Source organism: Syngnathoides biaculeatus, chromosome 15 (assembly GCF_019802595.1).
Source record: "Syngnathoides biaculeatus isolate LvHL_M chromosome 15, ASM1980259v1, whole genome shotgun sequence".
Lineage (NCBI taxonomy): Eukaryota > Metazoa > Chordata > Actinopteri > Syngnathiformes > Syngnathidae > Syngnathoides > Syngnathoides biaculeatus.
Window position 1 is genome coordinate 6,572,991 of NC_084654.1, and position 26,929 is coordinate 6,599,919.

General features: G+C 42.5%; 2 protein-coding genes across 3 annotated transcripts; one reads left to right on the plus strand and one right to left on the minus strand.

Annotated features, from left to right (window-relative positions):
* Positions 1-20: 20 nt before the first annotated feature.
* utp25 (UTP25 small subunit processor component) lies at positions 21-18,156 on the minus strand. 2 transcript variants are annotated; one of them, XM_061843184.1, is made up of 12 exons: positions 17,973-18,156; positions 17,628-17,667; positions 16,604-16,775; positions 15,847-16,074; positions 15,650-15,738; positions 15,152-15,562; positions 14,624-14,840; positions 14,339-14,541; positions 11,928-12,110; positions 10,825-10,934; positions 7,137-7,382; positions 21-485 (listed from the first exon to the last, which is right to left on the minus strand). In XM_061843184.1, the coding sequence occupies exons 1-12, from the start codon at positions 18,074-18,076 to the stop codon at positions 233-235; spliced, it is 2,256 nt and encodes a 751-aa protein (XP_061699168.1). In that variant the 5' UTR covers positions 18,077-18,156; the 3' UTR covers positions 21-232. The 2 variants fall into 2 exon arrangements, with proteins under 2 accessions (XP_061699168.1, XP_061699169.1); XM_061843185.1 differs by having other exon boundaries at positions 15,847-16,065; positions 17,973-18,155.
* Positions 18,157-24,099: 5,943 nt separating this feature from the next.
* grxcr1b (glutaredoxin and cysteine rich domain containing 1 b) lies at positions 24,100-26,554 on the plus strand. Its single transcript, XM_061843512.1, has 2 exons — positions 24,100-24,816; positions 25,959-26,554. The coding sequence occupies exons 1-2, from the start codon at positions 24,406-24,408 to the stop codon at positions 26,001-26,003; spliced, it is 456 nt and encodes a 151-aa protein (XP_061699496.1). The 5' UTR covers positions 24,100-24,405; the 3' UTR covers positions 26,004-26,554.
* The last annotated feature ends 375 nt before the right edge of the window (positions 26,555-26,929 follow it).

Sequence of the window (26,929 nt, forward strand, 5' to 3'; positions counted from 1 at the left end):
TAAAAACACGACAACGTGGATGTTAACAAAGCTACTAAAACTTTTATTTGCCAATTCTTGAAATTGGAAATCTGGCATCATCTTGCAGCAATAATACGAATAATTCAAACCACAATCATGATGCTCTACAATGTTTACGGTCTTCACTGACTGATAACGCACCAGGAACCGTTGGACCTGGCATGCTGTCAATTGTCTCTCAGTGTTTCTTTGTTTTAACTGGCCAGCTCAATCAGGATTTATCTTCCCCTCCTGTAACGAAGAGGTGAAGGCTCTTGTCAGAATTCAGCATCTGTCCAGTCCGCTGCGCACCAGCGATGGCAGCCAGTTTGTGGGCATCAAAGCGGGAGTACAAGGCAGTACATGTCCAGCTGGCTTCCTCCCCTTGAGCCCCCGTTGTGAGCATGTTACACAACTCATTGTAGAAGTGTGGGAAAGTGGGAAGGCCGTAAAATATCAGATTCTGAATCCCTCTGATGATGTACCTAAAAAGAAAAAAGTAAACATTTAACCATGCTATACAAACCTAAATCACGTAATACAGTGAAGAAAATAAGTATGTGAACACCCTGCTATATTGGACGTTCTCCCACAGAAATCATGGAGGGGTCTGAAATTTTGATCAAAGGTGCATGTCCACTGTGAGAGAGATAATTTAAAAAGAAAAATCCAGGAAACCACAATGTATGATTTATGTGTGTGATACATCTGCAAATAAGTATTTGAACACCCATCAATCAGCTAGAATTCTGAATCTCAAGACCTGTAAGTCCACCTTTAAAAATCCACCTCCACTCCACGTTTTATCCTGAATCAGATGCACCTGTGTGAGGACATAACACCTCACCTGCATAAAGACACCTGTCCACCCCATACAATCAGTAATACTCAAACTTGTAACATGGCCAAGACCAAAGAGCTGTTCAAAGACACCAGAGACAAAATTTTACAACTCCACATGGCTGGAAAGGGCTACGGAGAAATCGCCAATCAGCTTGGTGAAAAAAAGGTCCACTGTTGGAGCAATCATTTAGAAAATGGAAGAAGCTAAACATGACTGTCAATCTCAATCGGAGTAGAGCCCCATGCAAGATATCACCTCGTGGGGTGTCAATCATCTTGATAAAGGTGAGGAATCAGCCCAGGCCTACACGACAGGACTTGGTCAATGACCTGAAAAGAGCTGGGACCACAGTTTTCAAGGTGACTGTTGGTAATACACTAAGAGGTCATGGTTTGAAATCATGCATGGGACGCAAGACTGCTTAAACCAGCACATGCATGGGGGTGGTAGAATCATGCTTTGGGGCTGTCTTTCTGCACATGGGACAGGATGACTTCATTGTATTAAGGAGAGGAGGACCACGGGACATGTATTGTGATATTTTAGGGAACAACCTCTTTCCCTCAGTCACAGCATTGAAGATGGGTCATTGCTGGGTCTTTCAACATGACAATGACCCCAAGCACACAGCCAGGAAAACCAGAGTGGCTCCGTAAGAAGCATATAAAGGTTCTGGCGTGGCCTAGCCAGTCTCCAGACCTAAACCCAATAGAAAATGTTTGGAGGGAGCTGAAACTCCGTGTTTCTCAGTGACAGCCCAGAAACCTGTCTGATCTAGAAAAGATCTGTGTGGAGGAGTGGGTAAAAATCCCTCCTGCAGTGTGTGCAAACCTGGTGAACACCTACATGAAACGTTTGACCTCTGTAATTGCAGACAAAGACTACTGTACCAAATATTAACATTGGTTTTCTCAGCTGTTCAAATACTTATTTGCAGCTGTATCACACAAATAAATCGTTAAAAAAAAAATCATACATTGTGATTTCTGGATTTTTCTTAACTCACAGTGGACACCTATGATGAATATTTCAGACCCCTCCATGATTTTTAAGTGAGAGAACTTGCAATATAGCAGGGTGTTCAAATACTTATTTTCTTCACTGTATACAGTTAGGGGCAGAGCTATTTGGCTATCACTACATACAGTATTGGAAATAAAACAATTTTTATCTATGCACTGTGTGATGATGTAGATAAATGTTATCTACAGTTAAGTGCAGTCCATTTACTATTTAGTTTGTTGCGGAGTGGTAAAGAGAATACACTGCTGGCTGTGCATAGTATCAAGATTGTGAGTGGGGTTCAGGGTTAGTCTAACTTTTTGTGTATTGTTGGCGTTTTAAATATTGTTTCTCTATTTGTTTTTCTGCTAACCTTTTATACCAGGTGAGGTCATGTTGCCATGTTGCTTCTGGCAGACGCACAGTTCCTCGCTACGATTGAAAATGAGAACTATGACTATAATTGGGTGCATTTATTTTTTTTTTTTTTGTTAAAATTGTTATTCATGTACATAAAAGAAAATGAAAGTTGGACCAATATGAGAACACATTGTGTTGCATTACAGGCTGATTGGGGCCTGAATGCTAATTGGCTAGCAACTATCGGTTTACTCCATATCTTCGAGAACTTTCGTTAACCAGAATAGCGACTGAAAATCAGTGAGCAACATTGTGGGCACTTAGGGCATTCTGACCTGATTCATTCATATGAAGAAGAAAACAGATGAAAGCAAAACAGTATTTTTTTTATTGCATAGTGTATCATATCTGAATCATTAACTAGGTGTGTTGGGTATTGTAACGGGAAGAAGACAAAAGCGCTGAAAAATCAAAACCATCCAGATGGCACAAAGACCCTTATGTAATTTTATGTTGTATTATATTCAATGTGTTGACCTTCCTTGTATGATGTTTTATACATATTCCTTTGCAAGCTCACAAACCAAACTGTCCGGTTGTTAACGCCTGTACAGCTTTAAGAGGGATTCTTTTGACGACATCAACGTATGAGTTAGGGCACACATACTGGAACTTTAATAAACCTCATGTAGGCTAAACATTAGTAGATGTAACTTTGATATGAACATGTGCAGTAAGAAGAAAAAAAGTATGTGAATGTGTATTTTTTAACATTTCTCCACAAATTGGTCATAAGAATTAAGGTGATCATCTCAAGCACAAGAAGAAGCAGTCTGCTTAAAGGCCAAATGTCGTCAAACGGATGATTTTTGGTAAATTATTAATGAAAAACCCACACCCAATATGGTTCCCATGTGTTCTTTTCCACCACAACACATGATTTTTACGTATACAGCTTTTTGTAACTCCCGCCATGAAAATCCTCGAGGGATTTGTTTTCGAGAAGAAGCATGAAGTGACGTACAGGACAGAGGCGCCCCCTAGTGGACTCGTTTGTTTCCATTAGTTTTACCTCCGGGAAGGTAGCTCGTTGTTCCTTCGTGTTAGCCAAAATGCCGGCTCATTGCATTGCTGGACATTGCTTGAACACTCGGGAGAGTGGAATTACCCTTCATAAGTTTGAAAGAGACCCTGTTCATTATGAAAAATGGATTGCACGGGTGCAGAGGACGAGAGCTTCGTGGGTTCCAAATAACAGGCAGGTGTGTATACAGCTCCAAAAAGAAAAAAAAAAAAGTTTGGGGCGGACCACGTAATCGGTCTCTCTCATAAAGTAGCAAAAGATCCGCGTATGAAATGTGTTGATGCGCATACAGCTACTAAAAAAAAATAGTTTGGGGCAGACCACGTAATCGGTGTCTCTCATATCGAAACAAAAGACCCGCAGATGAAATGTGTCGATGTGTGCGTCGCCCAGCCAACAATGTCTCGATAGTGTTCATCGAGTACTGCGGTGACTTTGAACATACCCCTAAAACCAAGATAGCTAGGCTCCACCTCCTCCTTATATGCCACCACGGGCGCTGAAACTCAGCCCCACCGGCTGAGGCGCCCCGTTCAGCGGTCACAGCTTCTGCGAAGGATGCGCGCCGGGCTTTGCGACGGGGGCGGCTCGGAAGAACCCAGCCAAGAATGCGTTACTCAGTCGCGTGCGGGCATAAAGCACCCCGGCTCGACTGTGACTGAAGCACCACCGCTCGGCTCTGTCATAAGCCACACCGGGCAGCTGCGATGAGCCGCGATGGCTCATCTCCGGCACGGGAGTAGATCGGACGGGATGCAGTTTGGCCGCGATCGGATATCATCTGAAACAATAGTGTAATATTGGCATGAGGGCTCGAAACAGTGTAATATTGCCCCGGTAACTTCACTCGGTTGTGTGGTCTTGTCCTTTTCGAAAAAAGCTTCGGTGTCAGAAGGGGCGTTGGAAAAATGCGAATATCTCTGTTGTTCGGCTTCCATAGTAGCAGGCACTGTGCTTTTTCAACGGCAGAAGTGACGATGACGTCAAGGACAGAGGACGCCACTAATATGCCGACCACTTGGATGTCGAGGGACACTCAATTGCGCAACTTTGTGCATGGATGACGCACTTTTTCTTCGTATAGACATTGAAGTGAATACTGTTATATGTATTTTTCATTACAATATCTATATTAGAATAGAAAAATAAATGTTTATAGGGATGAGACCCGGGCTTTAAAGGTGAAGTGTCATGTAATGGATTATTTCTAGTATGTTATTAATGAAAAAAACGTCACCCAGTATGGGCCCATGCGTTCTCCCCCCCCCCCCCCACTACAAAACATGATTTTGACGTATAGAGCCTTTTGTAACTCCCGCCATGAAAATCCTCTCAAGGGATTTGCTTTTGAGAAGCAGGAAGTGACGTAAAGGACTGTGGCGCCCCCAAGTGGACTAGTTTGTTTCCATTAGTTTTACCTCCGGGAAGGTAGCTTGTTGTTCCTTCGTGTGAGCCAAAATGCCGGCTCATTGCATTGCTGGACATTGCTTGAACAGTCGGGAGAATGGAAATACCCTTCATAAGTTTGAAAGAGACACGGTTCGTTGTGAAAAATGGATTGCAAGGGTGCAGAGGACAAGAGCTTCGTGGGTTCTAAATCACAGGTAGGTGTGTATTCAGCTACAAAAAAAAAAAATAATAGTTTGGGGCGGACCACGTAATCGGTCTCTCATAATGTAACAAAAGGTCTGCGTATGAAATATGTCGTTGCGCGCGTGGGACGGCGTCGGGCTGCTGCACGGACGGTGGCGAATCTGAAGAACCCAGCCAACAAAGCCTCACTCACGTTGTGCGCGCAGTAATGCACCCCGTCTCGATAGTGTTCATCGCGTACTGCGGTGGCTGTGAACAACCCTCTAAAAGCAGCACGCCTCGGCTCCATTATATGCCACCACGGCGCTGAAAATCAGCCACACTGGCTGAGGCGCTGTGTTCGGCGGTCACAGCTTCTGCGAAGGCTGCGTGTCGGGCTGTGCAGACATGGCAGCTCTGAAGAACCTAGCCGAGAATGTGTCACTCAGCCGCGTGCACGCACTAAAGTGCCCCGGCTGACTGTGTTGCTCATCGTCTTGTGGAGTCTATGAACACCCCCCTAAAGCAGTACGGCTCGGCTCCATCATAAGCCACACCGGCCGGCTGCAATGTGCCACAATGGCTAATCTCCACTGTGGAACTGGAACGGACGGGGATGCGGTTTGGCCGTGATCGCATATCATCTGAATATGGCTCGAAACAGTGTAATATTGCCCTGAGGGCCCGAAACAATAGTGTAATATTGCCCCGGGAACTTCACTCGGTTGTGTGGTGTTGTCCTTTTCGAAAAGAGATTCCGTGTCAGAAGGGACGTGTTCATCTCCCATAGTTAGGGTGCACCGCGTGTTTTCATTGGCGAATGTCCGCGTGATGTCACTTACAGACGATGCAGCCAATATGGCGACCACTTGGATATCGTAGAATGACACTTCTGCAACTTTGCGCATGGATGACGCGCTCTGCGCTCACATTAATTTTTTCGTATGCACATTGAAGTGAATAATGTTATATGTATTTTTCATTACAATAACTATTTTAGAATGTTTATAAGAAAAAAGGGATGACACTTGGATCTTGAACTTGAACATGTGGATATTTTGTTACGTTTTGAGAGAACGATTACATCGTCGGACGTGGATGGAGCTTGTTGTTAGTACTGCTGCTTTTGGACAAGTACATGGCCACCACACTGACATGAGGAAGCATTATGGTATGGCTGTGCTTTGTGTGCTATCATCCATCCATCCATCCATCTTCTACACTTCATACCCTCGTTAGGGTTGTGGGTATGTTGGGATAGCGCTAACTTTCGGACAAGGGCCAGGGTACACCTTGCACTGGTTGCCAGCCAATCGCAGGGCACATATACCGGTAAACAACCAGTACTACTCACATTCATACCTACGGGCAATTTAGAGAGTCTTCTATTAACCTACCATGCATGTTTTTGGGATGTGGGATGAAACCAGAGTACGTGGAGAAAACGCACACAGGTACAGGAAGAACATGTAAACTTCACACAGGTGAGGCGGATGTACTATTCAGTCGGCTCACCGTGCCACTCTTGTGGTCATCATGTGAAAATTAATTCACAAGCTTATCAAGATATTTTGCAGATGGAATTGAGGCCATCAGCCCAACTGTAAAAGCTCAAAAGAGGATGATGGCCATGAACAATGATTCAAAACAGAGAAGAAAATGTGCTTTGTAGTGGCCCATTCAAAGTCTTGACCTCAACCAGACTGAAATGCTGTGGCATGACATCAAGATAGCTATTGACACCAGACATCCTGGGAATATTGTTGAACTACATACACTATTTGGACGGAGAAATTGCTCAAGAAATTGCTCAAAGTTCATCTTGATTGTTATGCACATCTACTCTGCAACTACAGGAAACATTTGAAGTTATTTCTGCCATGGATTCACTTACATTTTCTTCCCTGTTCTGTGAATGTTTACGCTACGCTCTATACAAATATGTAAACATAAAATAGTTTGTGTAGTATCAGTACAAAAGACAGACTACATTTTATAGCCAATTTGTGCATAGATTTAAGAAACTCCAAAAGGTTTGGATACATTTTCTTCCCACTGTAGCTTAAACATGTTAAATGCATTGGCTACATAGATCACAGGGTTGCAAAACTGTCTAAACTGTCTAAACCAGAACTGGCTCTCACACTACAGAGGTGTCAATGTGAGGAACCTGACTTTAGCTACTTTTCTGTTTTGCTGTTGTCCCAAAATAAGAACAACAGAAACTCTTGTTGAAAAATCATTTTTCCGTTGTAGGAATTTCATAACACTCACCTTTTGTAAAAGTGGAAGCGCTCGGTGAAAAGCATGAACTGCTTATCGCCTTTCAGGAAGAAGTGCCTTGCTCGAGACACCTCTGATTTGGGGGAATACTCGCACACACTTGCAAAGCTCATCTCCTGTTTCTTCAAGTAGTTGCGCAGCCGGATGTAGTCGAAGTACGATGGAATGTAGATCAGCGTGTGTGACATGACTGAGTCCCTGTACTGTGGCAGCACTTTATCTACAAAGAACTGAAACCTACAAAAAGGCAAGGCAACAATTAATCTCATTAAATCACTTTGGAAAAACATCAAATGACAGAGAAGACATCAAATACTATAATACACAGAAAAAAATAAAAATAAATCAGAGATGGAACAAAACAAAGCAAATGTATTTGTATAGCACATTTCATACACAAGGTAACTCGCTTTAAATGATTAAAAGCATTCAAATACAAAAACAAAAAGTACAATTAAAACATTTTTAGTGGAAGAAATATCACTGAAAAGTGGAAGTACTCAAAAGCATGACAAAAAATAAGAGTTTTTAATCTGGATTTAAAAACATACGTGAGCCTGACATCACCTCTGTTGCCAATTTATTCACTTTTTTTGCAGTATAAATCCCTAAATCTTGGTTCATCGTGTTTGCTTTGGACTCTGCGCTCCATTATTTGACCTGAGTCAGTGATCTCAGAGCTCTACTGGGTTTGTATTACGTAAGCATTTCTTTCATGTACAAGACCTAAACCATTTAGTGATTTATAGACCAGTAGCAGAACTTTAAAATCTATTCTAAAATTGACTGGAAGCCAGTGCATGGATGTTAGAATTGGAGTTATATGTTCTGACCTATTTGTTCTGGTCAGAACCCGTCTGCAGCATTCTGAAGGAGCTGCAACTGTTTAATGCTCTTTTTGGGAAGTCCAACCAGAAGACTATTACAATCGTCTAGTCTACTTGAGCACAAAAAGCAAATTGCGACTAAAACTTTAGACCTCCACTGATGTTTTTTTCAAAACCAAATTTAGATTTTTTTTTTTTTAAACTAGCTGCAGCCCTATGCCACATTCATGTTTAAATGGGCCAAGTACACTATGGTGTCACACAGTACAACACAATAGTCGTTAGAATGTTTGCTGCTAAGTCCAACTCGGCTCCAGGCTGTGTGGCATCAGAATCAGAATCAGCTTTTCTGGCCAAGTATGTAACAACACACAAGTTATTTGTCTCCGGTACACGGTGTCGTCCGAGTATGACATGCATGTTGATTACGAACAACAATTTGCATTTTCTCCTCATCCATGATTGCATGGGTTCATCAGTTTAGGCCAGGGGTTGGGAAGGTATAGCTCGCGATCCATACCTGGCTCTTTTGGTGGTTTCATATACAGTAGCTCGTGGTGTCCTCATTATGACATGCTGTACATGTGATTTCTGTCATGCAGGCAACGCAAATGATGCAGAGAAGGTCTGTCCTAGTGGGGTTGCAGTAATTTCGTGTGGCAGTCGATGTCCACAGGCGCAGAAGGATCAAACGGTGATTGTGTTGGAACAACTACTTATGGAAACGCTTTTGAAAAAGGTCGCTCAAAGAAAAAAATAAGACGAGTACCGAAGTTTTCAACAAGAATGGACAGAGTTTGTGGAAAGAGAGGGATTTGCTGTGTGCCTAAATTCACAGATGGCAAAGCCAAAGCATTCGAACTTGATGCTGCTAATAAACTTCGCAAAAAAGACAAGATAAACAAACAAATAAAAGACATGCCTTTGTCGCCAAGAACTGTTTACCATCGTACCATCATGATGGCAAACTGAATTACGTTCGCGATCAACGGATGGAAGTCACAACACCTGCATGAAGCTTAACAACGTATGAAACAGACTATAAAGCTATCAACAAAACTGTGGAGCACCAGAAATTGCATTGATGGTAAGAAGTACTTTTGTCGTCACTGATTAGCAACAGCGTAACAATGTTATTTAAAATAATTCTGAGACTTATTGTACTCTAAAAGTGTTGGTCTTACATAAATGCGCAAATACACCTGTACTTAGTATTTAAAAAAACTGTATGGCTCTTTTGAAATTACATTTTAAAATATTTGGCCTTTGTGGCTCTCTCAGTCGAAAAGGTTCCCGACGCCTAGCTTAGGTGAACTGAAGTCTCTCAATCAGGGGTGTCAAAATTTTTAGTTCGTGGCCCATATTCCGCCCAATTCGATCTCAAGAGGGATCGACTACAATATCTGTGTCCTAAAAATAAATACTCAAAGTATCCATTGTTTTGGTGAAAATATGCACTTTTGGAAAATATTCACATTTATTCATTATTATCTTGTTTCAAATCATATGAGTGGTTTGAAATTTTTAAACCAAAATTATTTCAGTTTTCTGAATCAACGAGCATGCACCATTCAGTTATGCAGCCTTTTTAAAATGCATACAAATATTTTGACTGAAATTGTCATTTCTATGGGAGTTAATTATTTTCACAGTGTGAACACTGCACAGCATTTTATGCTAGTGTGTTCCTGTAACTTGGCATTGTTTGGCCTTCACAAGTGCATCAATGCCATTTAAGAGTTTTCAGTGAACGCTCCATTGGACAAAATTTGCAATAAAAGTTACTGAAAAGTTGCAGTGACTGTGTTCTCCACCCCCACAGACCGGTGTGTCGTAATATATTTTGTAAACTGCTACGTACCCAGAGTTCCCCTGTTAGTAACACATGCGCATTAATCACAAGGAGACTTCTCAGCACCGGGAGCACTCAGACCGTCACACCGGATCGGACCCCCTGCCATGCTGGTTCTCGCTTGTGGGCTGCATACGCAAGACAAATGCTCTAAATTGTATTAAGAGTTGAATATGCATGCAAAAGGTTGTCTGTAAGAACCCGCCCTGCGATTGGCAATTTGGTTGGTGTACCCTTGCCCATTTTTCCCCCCTAACAAATAACACATATCCAAATTGAGTGTATGTTAGCGATACATTATTTCAGACCGTCGTTGTTGTTGAATTTAATCAAGCTTAAAGCGGTTGTGTAATCATGACATGCAGGGGACAAAAATAATTTAGGCACAACTAGTCTGTTGCCTAAACAGGTGTCACAACGTATTGAATTAGGGAGTAAAAGAAAATGCTGTACTGCGTCTTCATCATGTAACGCTACTGTGAAATGAGAATTTGATACCGGGTCATTTTTTAATTGACAATAACAAAGTTAGGTGTAAATATCACACCAAACTGCTGTATTCCCATGGCTGGGACTGCATCAATAAATAAATAGTTAAAGTAATATGGAGTGTAATCGCTGCCACCAAATGTTAAAGGGAGGCATATGGTTTCTAATGGCCGTTGGTTAGGTAGCAAGGTTACACACAGAAATGATTTCTATGATACTGTGGGGGGCTGGTACATTTGACAAGGACATTACAGTTTAGCGCAGAATAAATATGAGGCATGGGGAAGGATACAGGGCAAACAGATGGACATTTTTATTATTTACATGTAAATATAATAAAACATACTTTACAATCTGAAATTGACGTAAAAATTTGAATTCAAAATACTATTATCATCGTTAATATTAAGGAACATTTTAAAATCTTGTGTAGAGTGCGTATGAATTAATGGAACAATTCCACCAAGATGGGAGGTAGTAAGACAACAATCGTTATTATGGTTCAGCCTACCGTGCATCGTGGTTCAGGAAGCTATCAGAGGAGAACCTCTGGAAGACATGGGGCATCTGAACAAGAACCTGGCATATGGATCCTGTTTTGAGGATGTTCTTAACTGAAATCTGGGACACACACACAGACACGAGAATACAATCAAAGTGGGAATGAAAAAAAAGCAATTTACCTATAGTCAAAAAGACAAAAAGGTGTGATTTGATAAATGCCAGCCATCTAGAGGTTATGAAAAAGCTGTACACTTTTATTCCAAAATGCCACCACCACCTAGAGGTTTGACAAAAGTTGTACCTTTCACCCCCCCCCTTTTTTTTTTTAAAAGTAATAATTTTCTGAAATGCTTTAACCATTTAATGTGAATCCTATTAAATCAGATGTGTTTTGACTGGAGCTTCATGTTTTCTTTAAAGAATTGTACATACAGTATCTTGCAAACTCTGCCAGGGTAAACAAACATGAGCACAACTGTGCGTTTACTCATTTACTAGACAAAAGTAAGTGTATGAACTTGCAAAATAAGAGCAAGTAAATAAAAGTATTACATGTTTAGATTGAAGTGCTTCACTTAAGAATAATTCAGATAAGACTTCATGTTTTGATCATATGGGTAGATGCAAAATCATGCTTTGTAAAAATGCATTCTAAATAGGTAGAAGGGTTTTCCAGAATTTTTAGGTCAACTTTGGCTGTCCGTATTATATATGGGTGCGCATTATTCACGAGAAATTACGACGCATAGTGAAAGGTAAAACAATCAAATGTTCTTCTAATAGATGGTAGACAGTAAAATAAACCCATACACCTGTTGTCATACAAAAAAATAAGGCGTGGCATCCTATAAGTATATCAGCTTTGTGTTCAATTAATGAGGCAATTACATTTCACACAGAGTGGGTCAAAATTTGGGAGTAGATTGAGACAAAAACCATCATTAACACAGCATTTATGTTCGGTGGTGTGCAGTGATATTGTTCTAATGTAAAAGGTGAAGTAAAAGTGAGTCAACAATACCACAGAGTACATTAATCCATAGTTCCCTTTTCTGTCTGTCCACAAAAATTGAGCTCTGAGGACTTATAGACACAATAAAAATGGAGTACCTGTCCACGATAGTTGACACACTGTTTTGTGAGGATGTTGTTTATCTGAGGATCCTGGATGGAACTGAACACTAGTGTTTGCCGGTAATATCTGGCCCAGTTGTTGAGATTCCACATCCGGACCCTGGAAAAGTCCACTCCATGCGATTCCAGTGGCTGCAGATTCATGTGTTTCATCACATGCTGGTGAGAGAGAAGAAGAGATGTAGGTGAATTGGGAAAAATTTAATAAAATACATCAATATTATTTTTGGGAAGAAAAGAATAACTTTCAACAGTTACAAAATTGTTCAAAATGGTACACACATTCATGACTGTGTCAAAAAATGTTTTTTTTTTTTTTTAATGTAAGGGTTTGTTAAAGACTTCTAGGATGAAACCCATCTGAACACATTATATGTGAGCCTTAACATTTCACCAAATTAGCACTGTATATGGCAACCGGATTCATTGCGGCCATCATTTATGTTTACATGCACGAAGTGTGTTTAGTGACACTCCATAAATTGGACAGTGTGTTCTTTGTTAAGAATATGATTTGTATCAGAATGCTTTAGTTAAAAAAACACTGTCCAATAACACTTCAAATCCATCCATCCATTTTTTTAGCCGCTTATCCTCACAAGGGTTGTGGGGAGTGTGTGAACCTATCCCAGTTGTCAACGGGCAGGAGGTAGTGGACACCCTGAACTGGTTGCAGGGCACATCGAGACAAAAAGGCGCACTCACATTCACACCTACGGGCAATTGAAAGTGTCCAATTAATGTTGCATGTTTTTGGGATGTAGGAGGAAACCAGACTGCCCGGATAAAACCCACGCAGGCATGGAGAGAACATACAAACTCTACACAGGGAGGGCTGGGATTGAACCCGAGTCCTCAGAACTGTAAGGCCAACACTTTACAGCTGCGACACTAACACTTCAAATCATATTATGGAATTTATTTAGTTTTTCAATATTAGACAGCATAAGATAGAATGTTTTGATAATACTGTATAGTCAAACAGAGCTAAAAAGAATGCAAAGTTATCTATGCCCGTTCACAATTGTTCCTATTGTATATGTTGTGTGCATGTTTGCACATTAAGCACAAAAGGCCTGTTTTTTAAAGCCTCATAAAAAAAAAAAATAAAAAAAAACACCACTGAAGCAATAAGTTTTTCCTGTTGCTTTTGAGATTTTAGGGTGAAAGCTGGACCTATTGGCTAGTGTGAGTGGCAACATGAGGAAATGAAAGCATTTTAAGTGTTAGCAACATACAGTATTTAAAAAAATAAAAATAAAAAAAAAAAGAATACTGGTAGTTCATTTCTGGAACGGTGAACTAAATAGCGAAGAAAATAAACTTTCCTAATGCTGTATACTGGAGAGAAGTACAAAAAAAAAAAAAATCTGTGTCCAAATCCCATTTTGGAATTTTTTGTATTTGGGTTGAACTCAAGCAATAAAAAAAGGAAGAAAGGAATATTTAGCTATTACCGACAGCTGATAAAAAGTAAAGTAGCAGTGCCGTAAGTGTTTGAATCCCGAGATATATAAAATGAAAAAGCTAACCTACTGTCTGAGAATTCAAAATGTTGAATTGGACTAAATTTGGATAAATCAGATTTTATCACCCCAACAGACAGTATATGAACTTTGGTAACTCCACTTGAATCTAAACTAAAATTACTTTTTTTTTGTTAGAATGTTGGATAAACCCCCTTTGTTCTTTTCTTTCTTATTAAAAAAGATAGGGGAAGATAGATGTAAAATAATGCTTCAAATGATCGGATTTTTGTACACATTACCCTCATTGAAAAAAAAATAGTTAAAAATGACAACCGTTAAGCTATAAAGTATGTGCGTTAACTAATCTGATCCAGGTGCAAAACTGTTATTATTAGGGACTGCTTCTTTTATGTGCTTGCGGATTAATGCAAAAGCATTCCTTAAAACAAATGTCCACCACTTATTTCCACAGAGTGGACATGTCATCTTTAAGACGCATTTCTGACAGGTCCAGAAAGTACGCTTGTATGTTGAATGAATGAATGTTGTGTGGCCTGTCGGAAAGAGGTGAGACAGGCTCTAGATGGACAGGAAGAGCTCCCAGAAGACTGGAAGGAAGACCAAAGAAAAGGTTGATAGATGTTGTGAGGGAGGAAATGAGGACAGTGAGTGTTAGGGAGGAGGATGCACGAGATAAGGTTAGATGGAAAAAGATGACATGCTGTGGGGACCCCTGACGGGACAAGTCGAAAGAAAAAGAAGAAGACAAAGTACGCTTGTGATTGATCTGGGCTTCTCTACTAAGGCTGTTGCCACCTAGACCAGAACAAGATAAGCAGAAAAAGACAGACATATCGATATAGCGGTAGTATAACGTGAAAGTCTGTAGTCAAGAATAGAGGGCAAACCCATACCTACCAAGACATGTTCCCAGTTCTGCATGAGGAAAACATCGGCTTGATCTACTATGAGTATCTCGATAGATGACAGGAAGTCAAAGTCCCTCTTATATTCTCCTTCGGCTCCCAGGACTGTGCGGAGTCCCAGTGGTGAGGCAATGATAATATCTGATGAGTAGAAGGGGGAGTAGAGGCGAATATTGCTCTTGATTATAGAGACACCTGAAGAGAGACGGCAAACTCAGCATCAGATGGAAAATCAGAAAGGTTACAGCTCACTTTTTTTTTTTTTCGTCAGGCGCACCTATCCTGAAGTGATCATCAACGTTGCCAGAGAATATAGCGTGATAATCGTCAGGCCTGCGCAGATACGCCGGTTTGTCATCAGAGACCTGTCCGAAATCATCTTTGAACCGCTTCTTGTTGCTGACCACCACCTTCTTGCCTTTGCTCTCCAGCAAACTGATGAGATTTTGGACAATGTGTAGCACCCCGCCTCGGAACGGAACAAGAATCAGGACCTGTCATGATGCGACATCACGAGTTAACGTCATAATACAAAGATTCTTACACCAATCCATTAGGGTCACGAATGAGCTTGAGCTGTCCGAGCTGACTGACATGAGACGGGCAGGGTACAATCTAGACTGTCACTAGAGGTCACATGAATACTTTTGGCCTCATTTTCTTACTTCCCAGCTGTGTAGATTTATGATATCACCGTTAGCTACAACCAATACAATTTTGCAGATTCAGATCACAATAATTAAAATTGCTGGATTCATCTACCTGTAAAGAGAGCAAGTATTCATGGGGTGTAGGGGGTGTTTACCTTGGGCCGGGTAAGACCTTGGTCTCGTGGTTCATCTTGCAACACTTCCCCTTGCTTAGCCTGCTGCTGATGTTCTCTGAGCTGAGCATTATGAGCCAGGACGAGCGAGTTGGCTTTCAGCACGTGGTTGAGGACATGGAGGCAGTAAGCGCGTCGAACCTGCGGCCCCACCTTTAAAGGGCAAGTCTCCGAGTGGTACAGATCTTTGTATGTTCCCATAAGAGCCAGCAGCTCCAACTGGAGAGGGCTCGTCCCTTCTGCTTCCTCCTTAGAGTTTCCAGACATGTTGATTTTCTTCCAACTGCCTTCCAAGAGTTTGTGGAAAGCTGGGAGGTCAGTGTCTTTGTTGGAGAGAATGGGGCCAAACCTCTCCAGGGGAGTGACGCAAAGAACTGAGCCAAATTTTGGCCACTAAATTCAGTGATACAAAATTGAAAAGACACAATGAATCACCAATTATTTAAGAGCTCAAGGTACAGGTAGCATAAACACGAGTACCGTGATCTGGGCCTTTGCTTTGTTGCCCAATGTAATCTTTTGCACATCATCTTCACTAAGCTCTGTGCCCAAATGCTGGGAAAACATATCTGGAAGAAGCAGGTATAAGTTCGGAAAACATGAAATCAATCTGATCAACTTGACATAACACTAACAAAACATGATTTCTGTTGAAATTTTTATTCGTCTTTCCTCACCCGTTTCTTGGCCAGCAACATCTTCAATGACTTCTTGCCCTTTTTCACCAATCAAGTTGGTCTCAAGGCAGAATTGGGATTCATTCTCATTGTCGATAAATTCTTCACCCATTGCCTGCTCCTCCTTACTGTCTATTGGTTGAGTAAGCACTACACTGGAATCTTCGATGTCCTCCTCTTCATCACCGTCATCTTGGTCAACACCACCACTGCTGCTTTCTGCAAATACTACGAAGGTTCATTATAATGGTAAGATCATATTTACAATCCATAAAGGTCAACTGACACTTGAAGCATGATTTTTAGTACGTTTTAAATTGGGGAAAAAAAAAAAAAAAAGGCAGCTGGAATGGACCCATCCGTTTTTTCACCACACATCATGATGTTGTCATATATGGATTTTTGTATCTCCCGCCATGAAAATCCTCTCTAGGCATTCGGTTTGGAGAAGAAGCAGGAAGTGACTTTTTTTTTTCCCCCCCAGACGCCCACACTGACAGCTTTGTGTGTTTAAACCAGTTGTACCGGCAGGAAAGTAGCTTTTTTCCCCCCCTCTGTGTGTCTCGTTGTATTGCTGGATATTGCAGTCCAGTGAGAATTCCGCAACTTTCTGCATGAATGACAAGCTCTCCGCTCATTTTTTTTTGTATAGACATTGAAGTGAATAATATTATATCTAGTTTTCATAACAATATCTATTTTAAAACGTATATAGGCATGCCTGTTGAGCTCTAAGCAAATATTACAATTAGCGTACCTTCATCAACAAGGTCCTCTTCTTCATCAGTGCTCTCCTCATCACTTTGGTCATTATTGTTGGTTTGGCTGAGGGTGGTAAGAAGTTTTTGATAAGCTGTTTTCTGTTCTGGCTCTTCCTCCTCCGCCTCCAAATCATCCAGCTCAGCGTCAGAATGTTCTGGGCTTGGTGCCTTGGAATTTAAAATAGCAGCATGTATATATAGGTCATTCCAAAATTGGAGGACATTTAAATCACCTTTTTTGGGAATTAATTTGTCTCTCTTACAGTTGTTAAAACATTTTGTTTTGCCTAAGAAACATTTTAAATTGTAGTAGGCGCTTGAGTTGTGCCCCACAAAATATAAGGAATCCTGTTACGACAACTATTCAGCTACGGAAAGAGGGAAAACAAGTGAGCCGCATCACTCAGCAGATATGACTTCATTGTGCCAAATGTTCTGGTAGACCCAAAGTAAGATCTCACTTTTCATATTTTTTTCCATTGTTGTGGCAGTCATAATAGAATGAGGCACCAGTTTGTTTTTGACCAATTAACAATGCAGCTAATACAACTAGCATGTATGCTTGAGAAAAAAAAAAGTTACTTGCAACCCTGTGGGCTGAAACTAATGTAGCTCTTAATTGTATTGAAAAACACATATCCACTCATCTATCGATTATCAGAGCCACTTATCCTCACAAGGGTCGCGTGTGTGCTGGAGCCAAATGAATTGTATGTTTTCATGTTTGTATGTTAAATAAATGTTTTTCTTTAACAGGTAAATAAATAAATCGTCAACTCAATTGTCGGTTTTTGAAACTATTTCAGCCTAAACGTATCCATCCATTTTCTTAGCCGTTTTTCCTCACAAGGGTCACCTAAATCCACCGCTAATTTTTGAAAGACCCAGATATGCAAATCAGTGATGATACAAATCATGGCCTGCGGCAAAAACTGTTTAATACTGGAAAGACTCTACTCAACGAATACTGTATATTCCTATTGGACATGGCTGTGTTTTTTAAGGGGAAGCGTCACTCACCAGTTCAACTATTTGCGTCCTTTCGGATTTCTCATTGACTCTGTGAAAATAACATGAAGGGGAAAATCACTGGCGTTCATGATACAAAAGATATAAAAGAAAAGGTGGCCACGTTCAAACGTTCTCATGAATCCCAAAACCTCCACATAAAATAAAATCAATTACAGCTATATTACTGTTGCCGTTTCACAAAACACGCTTGCAAATATTGTAACACTGTTGTGGTCAGTATATTGAACCGACTTTCATTGAAATAACAAACTGCAACCTATCCCTTCCATAACTTCGCTAGTTGGCTAAGAATCCTCCACTTTTTGCTTTTTAGACGATTGAGTTGCAACTCACACGTCGTGAAAAGGATGCTCCTCTCCAAACTCTTTCAAGTGCTTCTTCTGTTTTTTGGTAAGATTGGTAAAAAGTTGCTTGGTGTGCCTCCTTCTTTTCCCCATGTTGACACTTTCCGGCCCACGTGAATTTCTAGCTTTTTTGTTGGTTTAATGTCCGATATCTAAACTCTTCTGCCACCTTTGGCGCCGGAGTGGAATTTACAGGCCATACTCAGCCGCTTTACTGCAATGCGATTGGCTGCAGGATACCAATTGGTGCGACTGACGTCACTGTTGAGCATGCGCATTGATTGTCCGCCATATTAGAAGACAAACAAACCCGCGGGAGGCGAGTTTTCTTTTCCTAAGATGATCAGGGGAAAACCGCGCCCCCAAGCCATTTGATTGGTCCCTGCAAAGTCCCTCGCTTTTACCTCGAGTGCGCCTCCTTCGGTGGCTGAAAAAAAATCATATTGATTATCCGCGCTATTCCAAAACAATGGATAATATGATTATCACAGCCCTAAACGCATTAATGCTGCTGCACTTTGAGTTGTGTTTGCTGTCATGCAAGGTGCTATACTACCACTGCTGCTACTACTATTACTACCACTAAAACTAATACCAATAATAAAATTCGCCAGGAAAATTTATATACACACACACACACACACACACACACACACACACACACACACACACACATATATATATATATATATATATATATATATATTGGCTTATTTTGTAGTAATAGTAGCTAGAGTAACAGTAGAGAAAATATAGACATTTTCTGGTAAATTTTATCATGATTATTATCAGTAGTAAAAGTAGTAGCAGCAGTAGAATAGCACCTTTCATGACAGCAAACACATCAAAGTGAATCATTGCGTTTAGAATGATTATAATCAGTGTAAACCCCAAAATGCACTTTGATGTGTTTCTGTCTGTCATTTCTGTTTGCTATGCATATGGCCGTTTGCGAAAATGCACGTTTTCTTCAGAAACCAAATATGGTTTCCTTGCAGGATTCAGGGATTATTGTGCCATGATTGAAGTGTGTTAAATAGAAACTTTGATTTAATTGCGTTTGATGGGCTATGGATGGTCGTAGAGATGGATGCTTAAACGATTGAGGTAAAGTTCGTGTTGTAACTTTAGCTATTCTATTTTTTTCTTCCAGAAACTGCTACCTGAGGGCAATGAACATTTAGTCTGCACATATCAAAACATTGCTGAAGGACAATTTAGGGCCCAAATTAAATCAAGAATTACTACCGAAGACGAGGTACACAAATGGCTGGAAGATTTCCAATCTTCCTCCCTGCTGACATGGAGGAAGTCTAAAACATCATTTTATTATTAGTATTAGTATTAGTATTAGTATTAGTATTAGTAGTAGTAATAGTAGTAGTAGCAGCAGTGGTAGTATAGCACCTTGCATGACAGCAAGCAATACTCAAAGTGCAGCAGCATTAATGCGTTTAAGGCTGTGTAATGCGTTTAGGGCCGTGATAATCATATCCATTGTTTTAGAATAGCGCGGATAATCAATATGATTTTCTTTCAGCCACCGAAGAAGGCACTCGAGGTAAAAGCAAGGGATTTTGCAGGGACCAGTCAAATGGCTTGGGGGCCCGGTTTTCCCCTGATCATCTTAGGAAAAGAAAACTCGCCCCCCCCCCCCGGGAAGTTCGAGTGTGTGCAAGTGTAATCAATCTGTTTTGATATAAAGGGCTGTGACTGATGTCACTGCTGAGCATGCGCATTAATTGTCCGCCATATTGGAAGACAAACAAACCCCCGCGAAGTTTGAGTGCTGTAACTTACCCTGACATTGTGAACAATTTTATCTTCCCTCCAAGTGTTTATACCATGGATGACAAGAGCATGGACTACTCCTACAAGTACAGATGCAGAGTTGAACTTATTCTTTGATCAAATAAGTAAGTGTGGTATCAAACCAGCAAATTTAAGTATCATTCGTCCATATTCAGCTCAGTATGGTCCAGTGTGAATGGCAATTTCTTGGTCTTCGATTTAGAGCTCAATAACAAAATGTCACTCCCTATGTTCAAGGAAGGATGCAAAGTCTATTATCTTAAGCTTATAAAGCATGCTTGGGTAACTACAGTCATCTAATTCCACAAAGACATGCACTTAAAGGTCAAGTGTCATCCCTATAAACATTCTAAAATAGATATTGTAATGAAAAATACATATAACATTATTCACTTCAAAGTCTATATGAAAAAATAATGTGAGCGGAGAGCGCATCATCCATGCGCAAAGTTGCAGGAGTGTCATTCTACGACATCCAAGTGGTCGCCATATTGGCTGCATCCCCTGTCCGTGACGTCACCTCGGACATTTGCCAATGAAAACACGTGGTGGACCCTATTGTGGGAGACAAACGTGCCCCTTCTGACAAGGAAGCTCTTTTTGAAAAGGAGAACATCACACAACCGAGTGAAGTTACCGGGGAAATATTACATTATTGTTTCGAGCCATATTCAGATGATATGCGATCACGGCCAAACGGTCTCCCCATCCGATCCACTTCCACGGTAGAGATGAGCCATTGCGGCTCATTGCAGCCGGCCGGTGTGGCTCATTACGGAGCCGAGCCGGGCTGCTTTAGGGCATTGTCATCGCACGCGGCTGAGTGCGGCATTGTCGACAACGTTCTTCAGAGCCGCCACTGTTCGCAAGCCTGACGCGCAGCCTTCGCCGAAGCCGTGAACGACTTATGCGGCGCCTCGGCCGGAGTGGGTCATTTTGGGCGCCGAGGTGGTTTATCACGGAGCCGAGCTGGGCTGCTTTAGGGCGTTGTTCATCGCCGACGCCGTCCGCGATGAACAACACTGTCGAGCCGGGGCTCTTTATGGCTGAGTTCGGCATAGTCTGCAGCGTTGTTCAGAGTCGCCGCCATCCCCGAGCCTGATGCCCAGCCTTCGCTGGCAAAGCGACGCAGCAGCCCGACGCCGTCTGACGAGCACATCGACACATTTAGCACGCCTGTCATACATACGCGGATCTTTTGTTACATTATGAGAGACTGATTACGTGCTCCGCCCCAAACTATTATTTTTTTTTAGTAGCTGTATATACACACCTACATCTCATTTGGAACCCACGAAACTCTCGTCCTCTGCACCCGTGCAATCCATTATTCACGACAAACTGGGTCTCTTGCAAACTTATGAAGGGTAAATCCATTCTCCCGAGTGTTCAAGCAATGTCCAGCAATGCAACGAGCCGGCATTTTGGCTAACACGAAGGAACAACGAACTACCTTCTCGGAGGTACAATTAATAGAAATAAACGAGTCCACTTGAGGGCGGTCCTGCCATGTCACTTCCTGCCTCTTCTTCTTGAAAACAAATCCCTCGAGATGATCCCATGGTTGGAGTCACAAAAAGCTGTAAACCTCAAAATCATGTTTTGTGGTGAAAAAACAGATGGGTCCATGTCAGCTGCCGTTTTTTCATTAATAACATACTAAAAAATCATGCATGTAATGACAGTGGGCCTTTAAAAATACTCTTCATGTTATTTTATGAATAAAGGGACACATTTTATTTCAATTTGCTGTATAGAGGGAATATTCCACTGATTTTCATATGCTTGATTGTTGAATACAATTGTCGACATAGTGCATTCATTATTCATTTCTATGCTACAACTACAAACGTTAGAACTTTACAAATGTAAAAAACTTACCTTTTTAATAAGGATTTATTATCCCCAACACGTGCTATTCCATATTGTATGTAATGTTAGTTCCAGCAAACAGTGTCACAAGTTCCAGTGGAATGGCATAACAGATTCATTGAGGTTCACCAATGCACAACAAAGTACAACCTCTTTATCTCACATGGGAATATCACCTTGGGGGGCTATAATGTGATCTACTGGAACATCACTGCCAAAGACAATATTTTTGCGGCAAATCTCCAATAAACCTTTCCACATGAATACGCACATTTGCAATTCTGCGAGTGGTTTCAACTTCCATGGCAGAAAGTTGATTTTTACCTGTGGTAAATGCAGACATTATCAGTTGGGTACATACAGAACCAACTGAGTCAGCAATGTCAAACCCCCTGTGAGCTAAAACAGTGTCGCCTGGAAGAAGATTATCAGTGTTAATATCTGCTCTGAACAATGCTGCCAGCCAATCCCTTTGATGCTGAGAAGAAAGTTTTTCAGTTTGTTCTCCCGCCTTGTTATAACAGCTGGAATCCTGAAGAATGACTTGTTTACGTCAGGCTCTGCTTTGCTGGAGCAGCCAACCACAGCACAGAAGTTAATCATACCTGGAGGCTGGTTGGTTTGTGCAAGTTTGAAAAAAATAATGGGGTCACTGGTGCGTGGAGATACAGCTGCCAGTACACTTCCGATATGGCGCGAGGCCTATAAATCACGTGACTCTGACGTCATGTGGTGACTGAACCCCAGTCTGGTGGCCATCCAGGCCACCAAACGCGAGGCGTCCGGGTGGACAGGTCAGGAGGACGACCCGGACGCCAAGCACCAAGGTCCCCACAGGGCGATTCGGGCGGACGACCTCTGTGAGGAACCAAACGGCGAAGCAGGAACCAGGCCGAGGCAGGCAACTGCTCTGGACGAGAACCTCCCACGCCGTGGTTGCGAGACGACCAGGGACTGGTCGCCATCGAGGCTTGGTCAGGAGGCAGCCGTGGATTGGTCACCAACGAGGCCAGGTCCTAAAGCGGCTGGGCGCCCTCAGGAGCGAAGAGGATGATGGAGCGCAGGACCAGAGCCATGACCGCCACTATCACAGCCATCCCGAAGTCTCTCCAGCTACAAGGTGGCTCCTCAGAACTCCCCAGCTCCTCCTGGACAGGAACGTGAGAAAGCGGCGACACTATCGCCATCGCCACCTCCTCGACAGGAACGTGAGAAGGCGGCGACACCATCGCCATCGCCACCTCCTGGACAGCAACGTGAGAAGGCGGCGACACCATCGCCATCGCCACCTCCTGGACAGCAACGTGAGAAGGTGGAGGCAGCATCACCAATGCCACCTCCTGGACAGGAACGTGAGAGGGCGGAGGCAGCATCACCAACGCCACCTCCTCCTGGGTGGGAACGTGAGGCGGCTGGGGAACCGTTGCCACCTCCTGGACGGAACGTATGGGCGTGCCTGTCGTCGACAGAGCGGGAACGGGGAGCAACCGCGGGCCGGTCGCCGACGGAGCAAGAACGGGGAGCGACCGCGGCCTGGTACTCCAGAGCACGGACGGGAAGCGGCTGAGGAGACGTTGCCACCTCCTGGACGGTAACGTGAGGTGGCATCGGGTCAGTCCCCACTGCCACGTGAGCTTGCGGTGCATTCGTTGAGACAGCAAGGTGGGCGTGGCGCAGTGGGGAATCCGTTTCCAGGGCAACGTGAACGAGAGTCGGCAGAGAGTCAGTCGAAACTGACACGTGGGCGTGTCTCGGGAGCGGGTCAGTTCCAACTGCCACGTGAACCTGCATCAGCAGCGAGTCCATCACAGTTGTGACGTCAGCGTAGCTCGGCTGGTTCGCCAATCCTTGCCGGACCTGGGCCGTGAGAGCCGCCAATTTGGCACTCTGCCGCTCTATCTGCGCCCGCATTTCGTGGCAGAACGCCTCGTGATTTAGCGGCTCCTCCTCCCTCTGGGCTGGAAGCTTCGCCACCAGCTGCGGGTCTGCCGGTTTCGCCATTGCCGGCGAGGAGTGGGAGGACGATGTCTTAGTTGCCACGCAGCGGGAGGCACCGGGGACCATTCACACTCACACCTATAAACAATTTAGATACTTAAATTTCCCTAACATCCATTGTTTTGGGGATGTTTTCAGAAGCTGGAGTTCCCAAAGATGACACAGACTCCTCACAAGAAGGCCTGAGTTGAGATTCAAACCCAGAACCCTTTGATTATAACCCACTTTTCTTCTGTGCTGCCCTTGAGTATTTTATTGTATATTATTTTTTTTTAACTTCCTTGCATACCATTCCAGAATGTCCAATTGAGATACTCTTCACATTGCAGGGTAAAAAAAAAAAAAAAAAAAAAAAAAGAGAAGTCAAAAGCGAGCAATTTGCACCAAAGGTCATCAGTAGTTCGTTGCGAGGTCATTGTTACTCACTGCCAGCTTCTCACACCTCTGCTTGGACTTCTTTTAAGGACAAGACACAGATATTTGCCTCTTGAAAGCAACCAGTCAATTATTAAATGTGGTGATACTGTATCAGTTTACCGTTTGCCTCTTTTAGCTGTATCCATGTCAGAGGTCTATTCATTATGTATCAATTTGGTGTCTAGTTTTTGTACTGTGGGTATTTTCCGTTCGTTTTGGCATGCCGGGATGTTTTTGTCTGATAAGTGAGCAGTAATTGGCCATGCCTTAGGCTGAAAGAATATGCCCACCGTTGTTGACTGGGGTGTATTTATTTGTATTCAATGGAGGGCTCCAAAGTGAAACAGGAGAATGTGAGGACAGTCAGGTTCCGAGTAGCATCTGCCAACAGTGGTCGTGTGTTGGCCGAGGTGTTCAAGGATGAGTCTCGCTGGTGTGGCTTGGTCTGTGACACAGAGGACTTGGACAAGACCTGTAGTCCAGAGGTACAGCACAGGGTCTCATCTCCCCATAGTGAGGCCAACAGCCACCTAAAAGGGCTGATGCTCGAGTCTTCTCTTGACGGCGACGACAGAGAACCCGACGAGCTGCTTTCGTACGCGAGTGCCAGGAGAGAGACGCTCTTCAGCAACATGCGGGTCAATATCTGCAGCAAAAATGGAACCATAAGAGGGGTGAGGAACAAAGTGAGCGCGGGTCAAGTGCTTTTTAACAACCTCTCCAAAATGTATTCTGTAAGTAGAATTTGATACCGTGATTTTAATAATTTGCAGTAACTGACAACTTCATTGTAATGAATGGGACCGACCATGCTGTGTGGTTCTTTAAAGGGGAAATCCAGTGCTTTGCATGAACAATCTATCCAATAGGTCATGTAATATGTACTCTATTTTGACAATCATCCTCTCTCATTTAATAGTGTTTTGAGAAGATTTTTATCGACAATTATGAATTTTCAGGGGCGCTGCTATTTCCGTGAGTCACATGACTTACATGTGCGGATGTGACGTGTAAGGTGCCCCACCAAAGGTTCGATTACATTGTGTCCAGTGCTGATTTCTCAGATTTATTCTTATCTGATGAAGAAATAGCAGTATCGGTTGATCGAGAATACGGAGGAGTACTTCCATACAGATTTGAACCTGTGGCTGTAAATAATGTTGAATATTCGACTAGTTCTTCGAATGACGCCGGAGTCTGACTACTCGGAGGCCTACGCGCGGGACGTAAAAGTGTAAACAAAGGCCCCCAGAGCTCTGGGCTGCCAGCCGCAGATGGTTCTTCGGACGGGAATGACGCGGAGTCTGATGAGCTTCAGCGGTGGAGGCCGTTAGCCAAAGCTCGGCAACAAAGGCCCCGGAGCTCCGGGCTGGCAGCCGCAGATGGTTCTTTGGACGGGCCGCTTGGCTAACGGCCTGTGCCGAAGCTCAGCTCACTCGTCAGACTCCGCGTCATTCCCGTCTGGAGAACCATCTGAATATTCAACATTTTTTACAGCCACATGTTCAAATCTGTATGGAAGTATTCCTCCGTCTTCCGATCAACCGATACTGCTATTTCTTCATCAGATGAGGATAAATCAGAGAAATCAGCACTGGGCACAATGTAATCAAGCCTTTGGTGCGGCACCTTACACATCACATCCACACACCTAAGTCACGTGACTGAAAATTCGTAATTGTTGATAAAAATCTTCTAAAAACATTATTAAATGAAAGAGGATGTAAGATCACGTTGTCAAAATAGAGTACATATTACATGACCTATTGAATACAGTGTTCATGCAAAGCGCTGGATTTCCCCTTTAAAATGATGCCTACTCTTGACTTTCAAATGAAGTTCTGAAGCCCCAACTTGTATTTTCTCTTTCTTTAAGGGTCCCCTTCTTCATCAGAAAACTAGACGTTGGGAAAAAGATTAGATTCTTTGGAGGCCTGCCATGATGTATGGATTAGAGACGGTGGCACTGAAGAAACAACAGGAAGCAGAACTTGAGGAAGCAGAAATGAAGATGTTGAGGTTCTTGCTTGGAGTGAGCAGGTTGGATAGGATTAGAAATGAGCTTGTTTTGGAGAGAAGGTTTGAGAGAGCAGACTTCGATGGTTTGGACAAGTCCAGAGGCGAGAGAGTAAGTATATTGGTAGAACGGTGGTAAGGATGGAGCTCCCAGGCAAAAGAGCGAGTGGAAGGCCAAAGAAAAGGTTGATGGATGTTGTGAGGGAGGACATGAAGACTGTGGGTGTCAAAGAGGAAGATGCACGAGATAGGTTTAGATGGAAAATGATGACATGCTGTGGCGACCTCTAATCGGGACAAGCCAAAAGGAAACAAAGAAGATGAAAGTAAACCGACTGAATGATTACATTAATATATACTTCTGAACTTTGAATATTTAGAAATGTTTTTTGTCGAATGTTGAATGAATCATATGGGTGCAGAATTTATTGATTTTGATATTTGGGTTTGCATGGCACACACTGTAGCCCCCTGGACTGTGCCTTTTTAATTATACTGCATTTAATAAAGTTAATAGTGTTTCTCATTGCCTGGAGTCAAAATTTGTATTAACATGTAATAGTAAGTGAAGTTTTTTGTGTTTAGGTTTTTTGTAGATTGTCTCCCATTTGGTATAAAATAAATCAACTTTAGACCAACTGTTGTGTTTCCATTTGTTTGGAGTTTCTTTCAGGACAGAAAAAAAGATGTAATCAATTTTGTTTTCACTGTTACCCCAATAAAATACTTAGTCCACAGACTTACTCATTCATCCGTCCATCTATCCATCCATCCATCCATCCATCCATCCATCCATCCATCCATTATCTAAGCTCCTTATAAACTCATGGA

Coding starts and splice junctions, on each gene's coding strand:
- utp25 (XM_061843184.1), bottom strand. CDS start 18,076: ATGGGGAAAAGAAGGAGGCACACCAAGCAACTTTTTACCAATCTTACC. Junction 14,542..14,623: donor TGATGATCACTTCAGGATAG/GTGCGCCTGACG, acceptor GTCTCTCTTCAG/GTGTCTCTATAATCAAGAGC. Junction 10,935..11,927: donor GTGTCAACTATCGTGGACAG/GTACTCCATTTT, acceptor TGTGTGTCCCAG/ATTTCAGTTAAGAACATCCT.
- grxcr1b (XM_061843512.1), top strand. CDS start 24,406: ATGGAGGGCTCCAAAGTGAAACAGGAGAATGTGAGGACAGTCAGGTTC. Junction 24,817..25,958: donor ACCTCTCCAAAATGTATTCT/GTAAGTAGAATT, acceptor TCTTTCTTTAAG/GGTCCCCTTCTTCATCAGAA.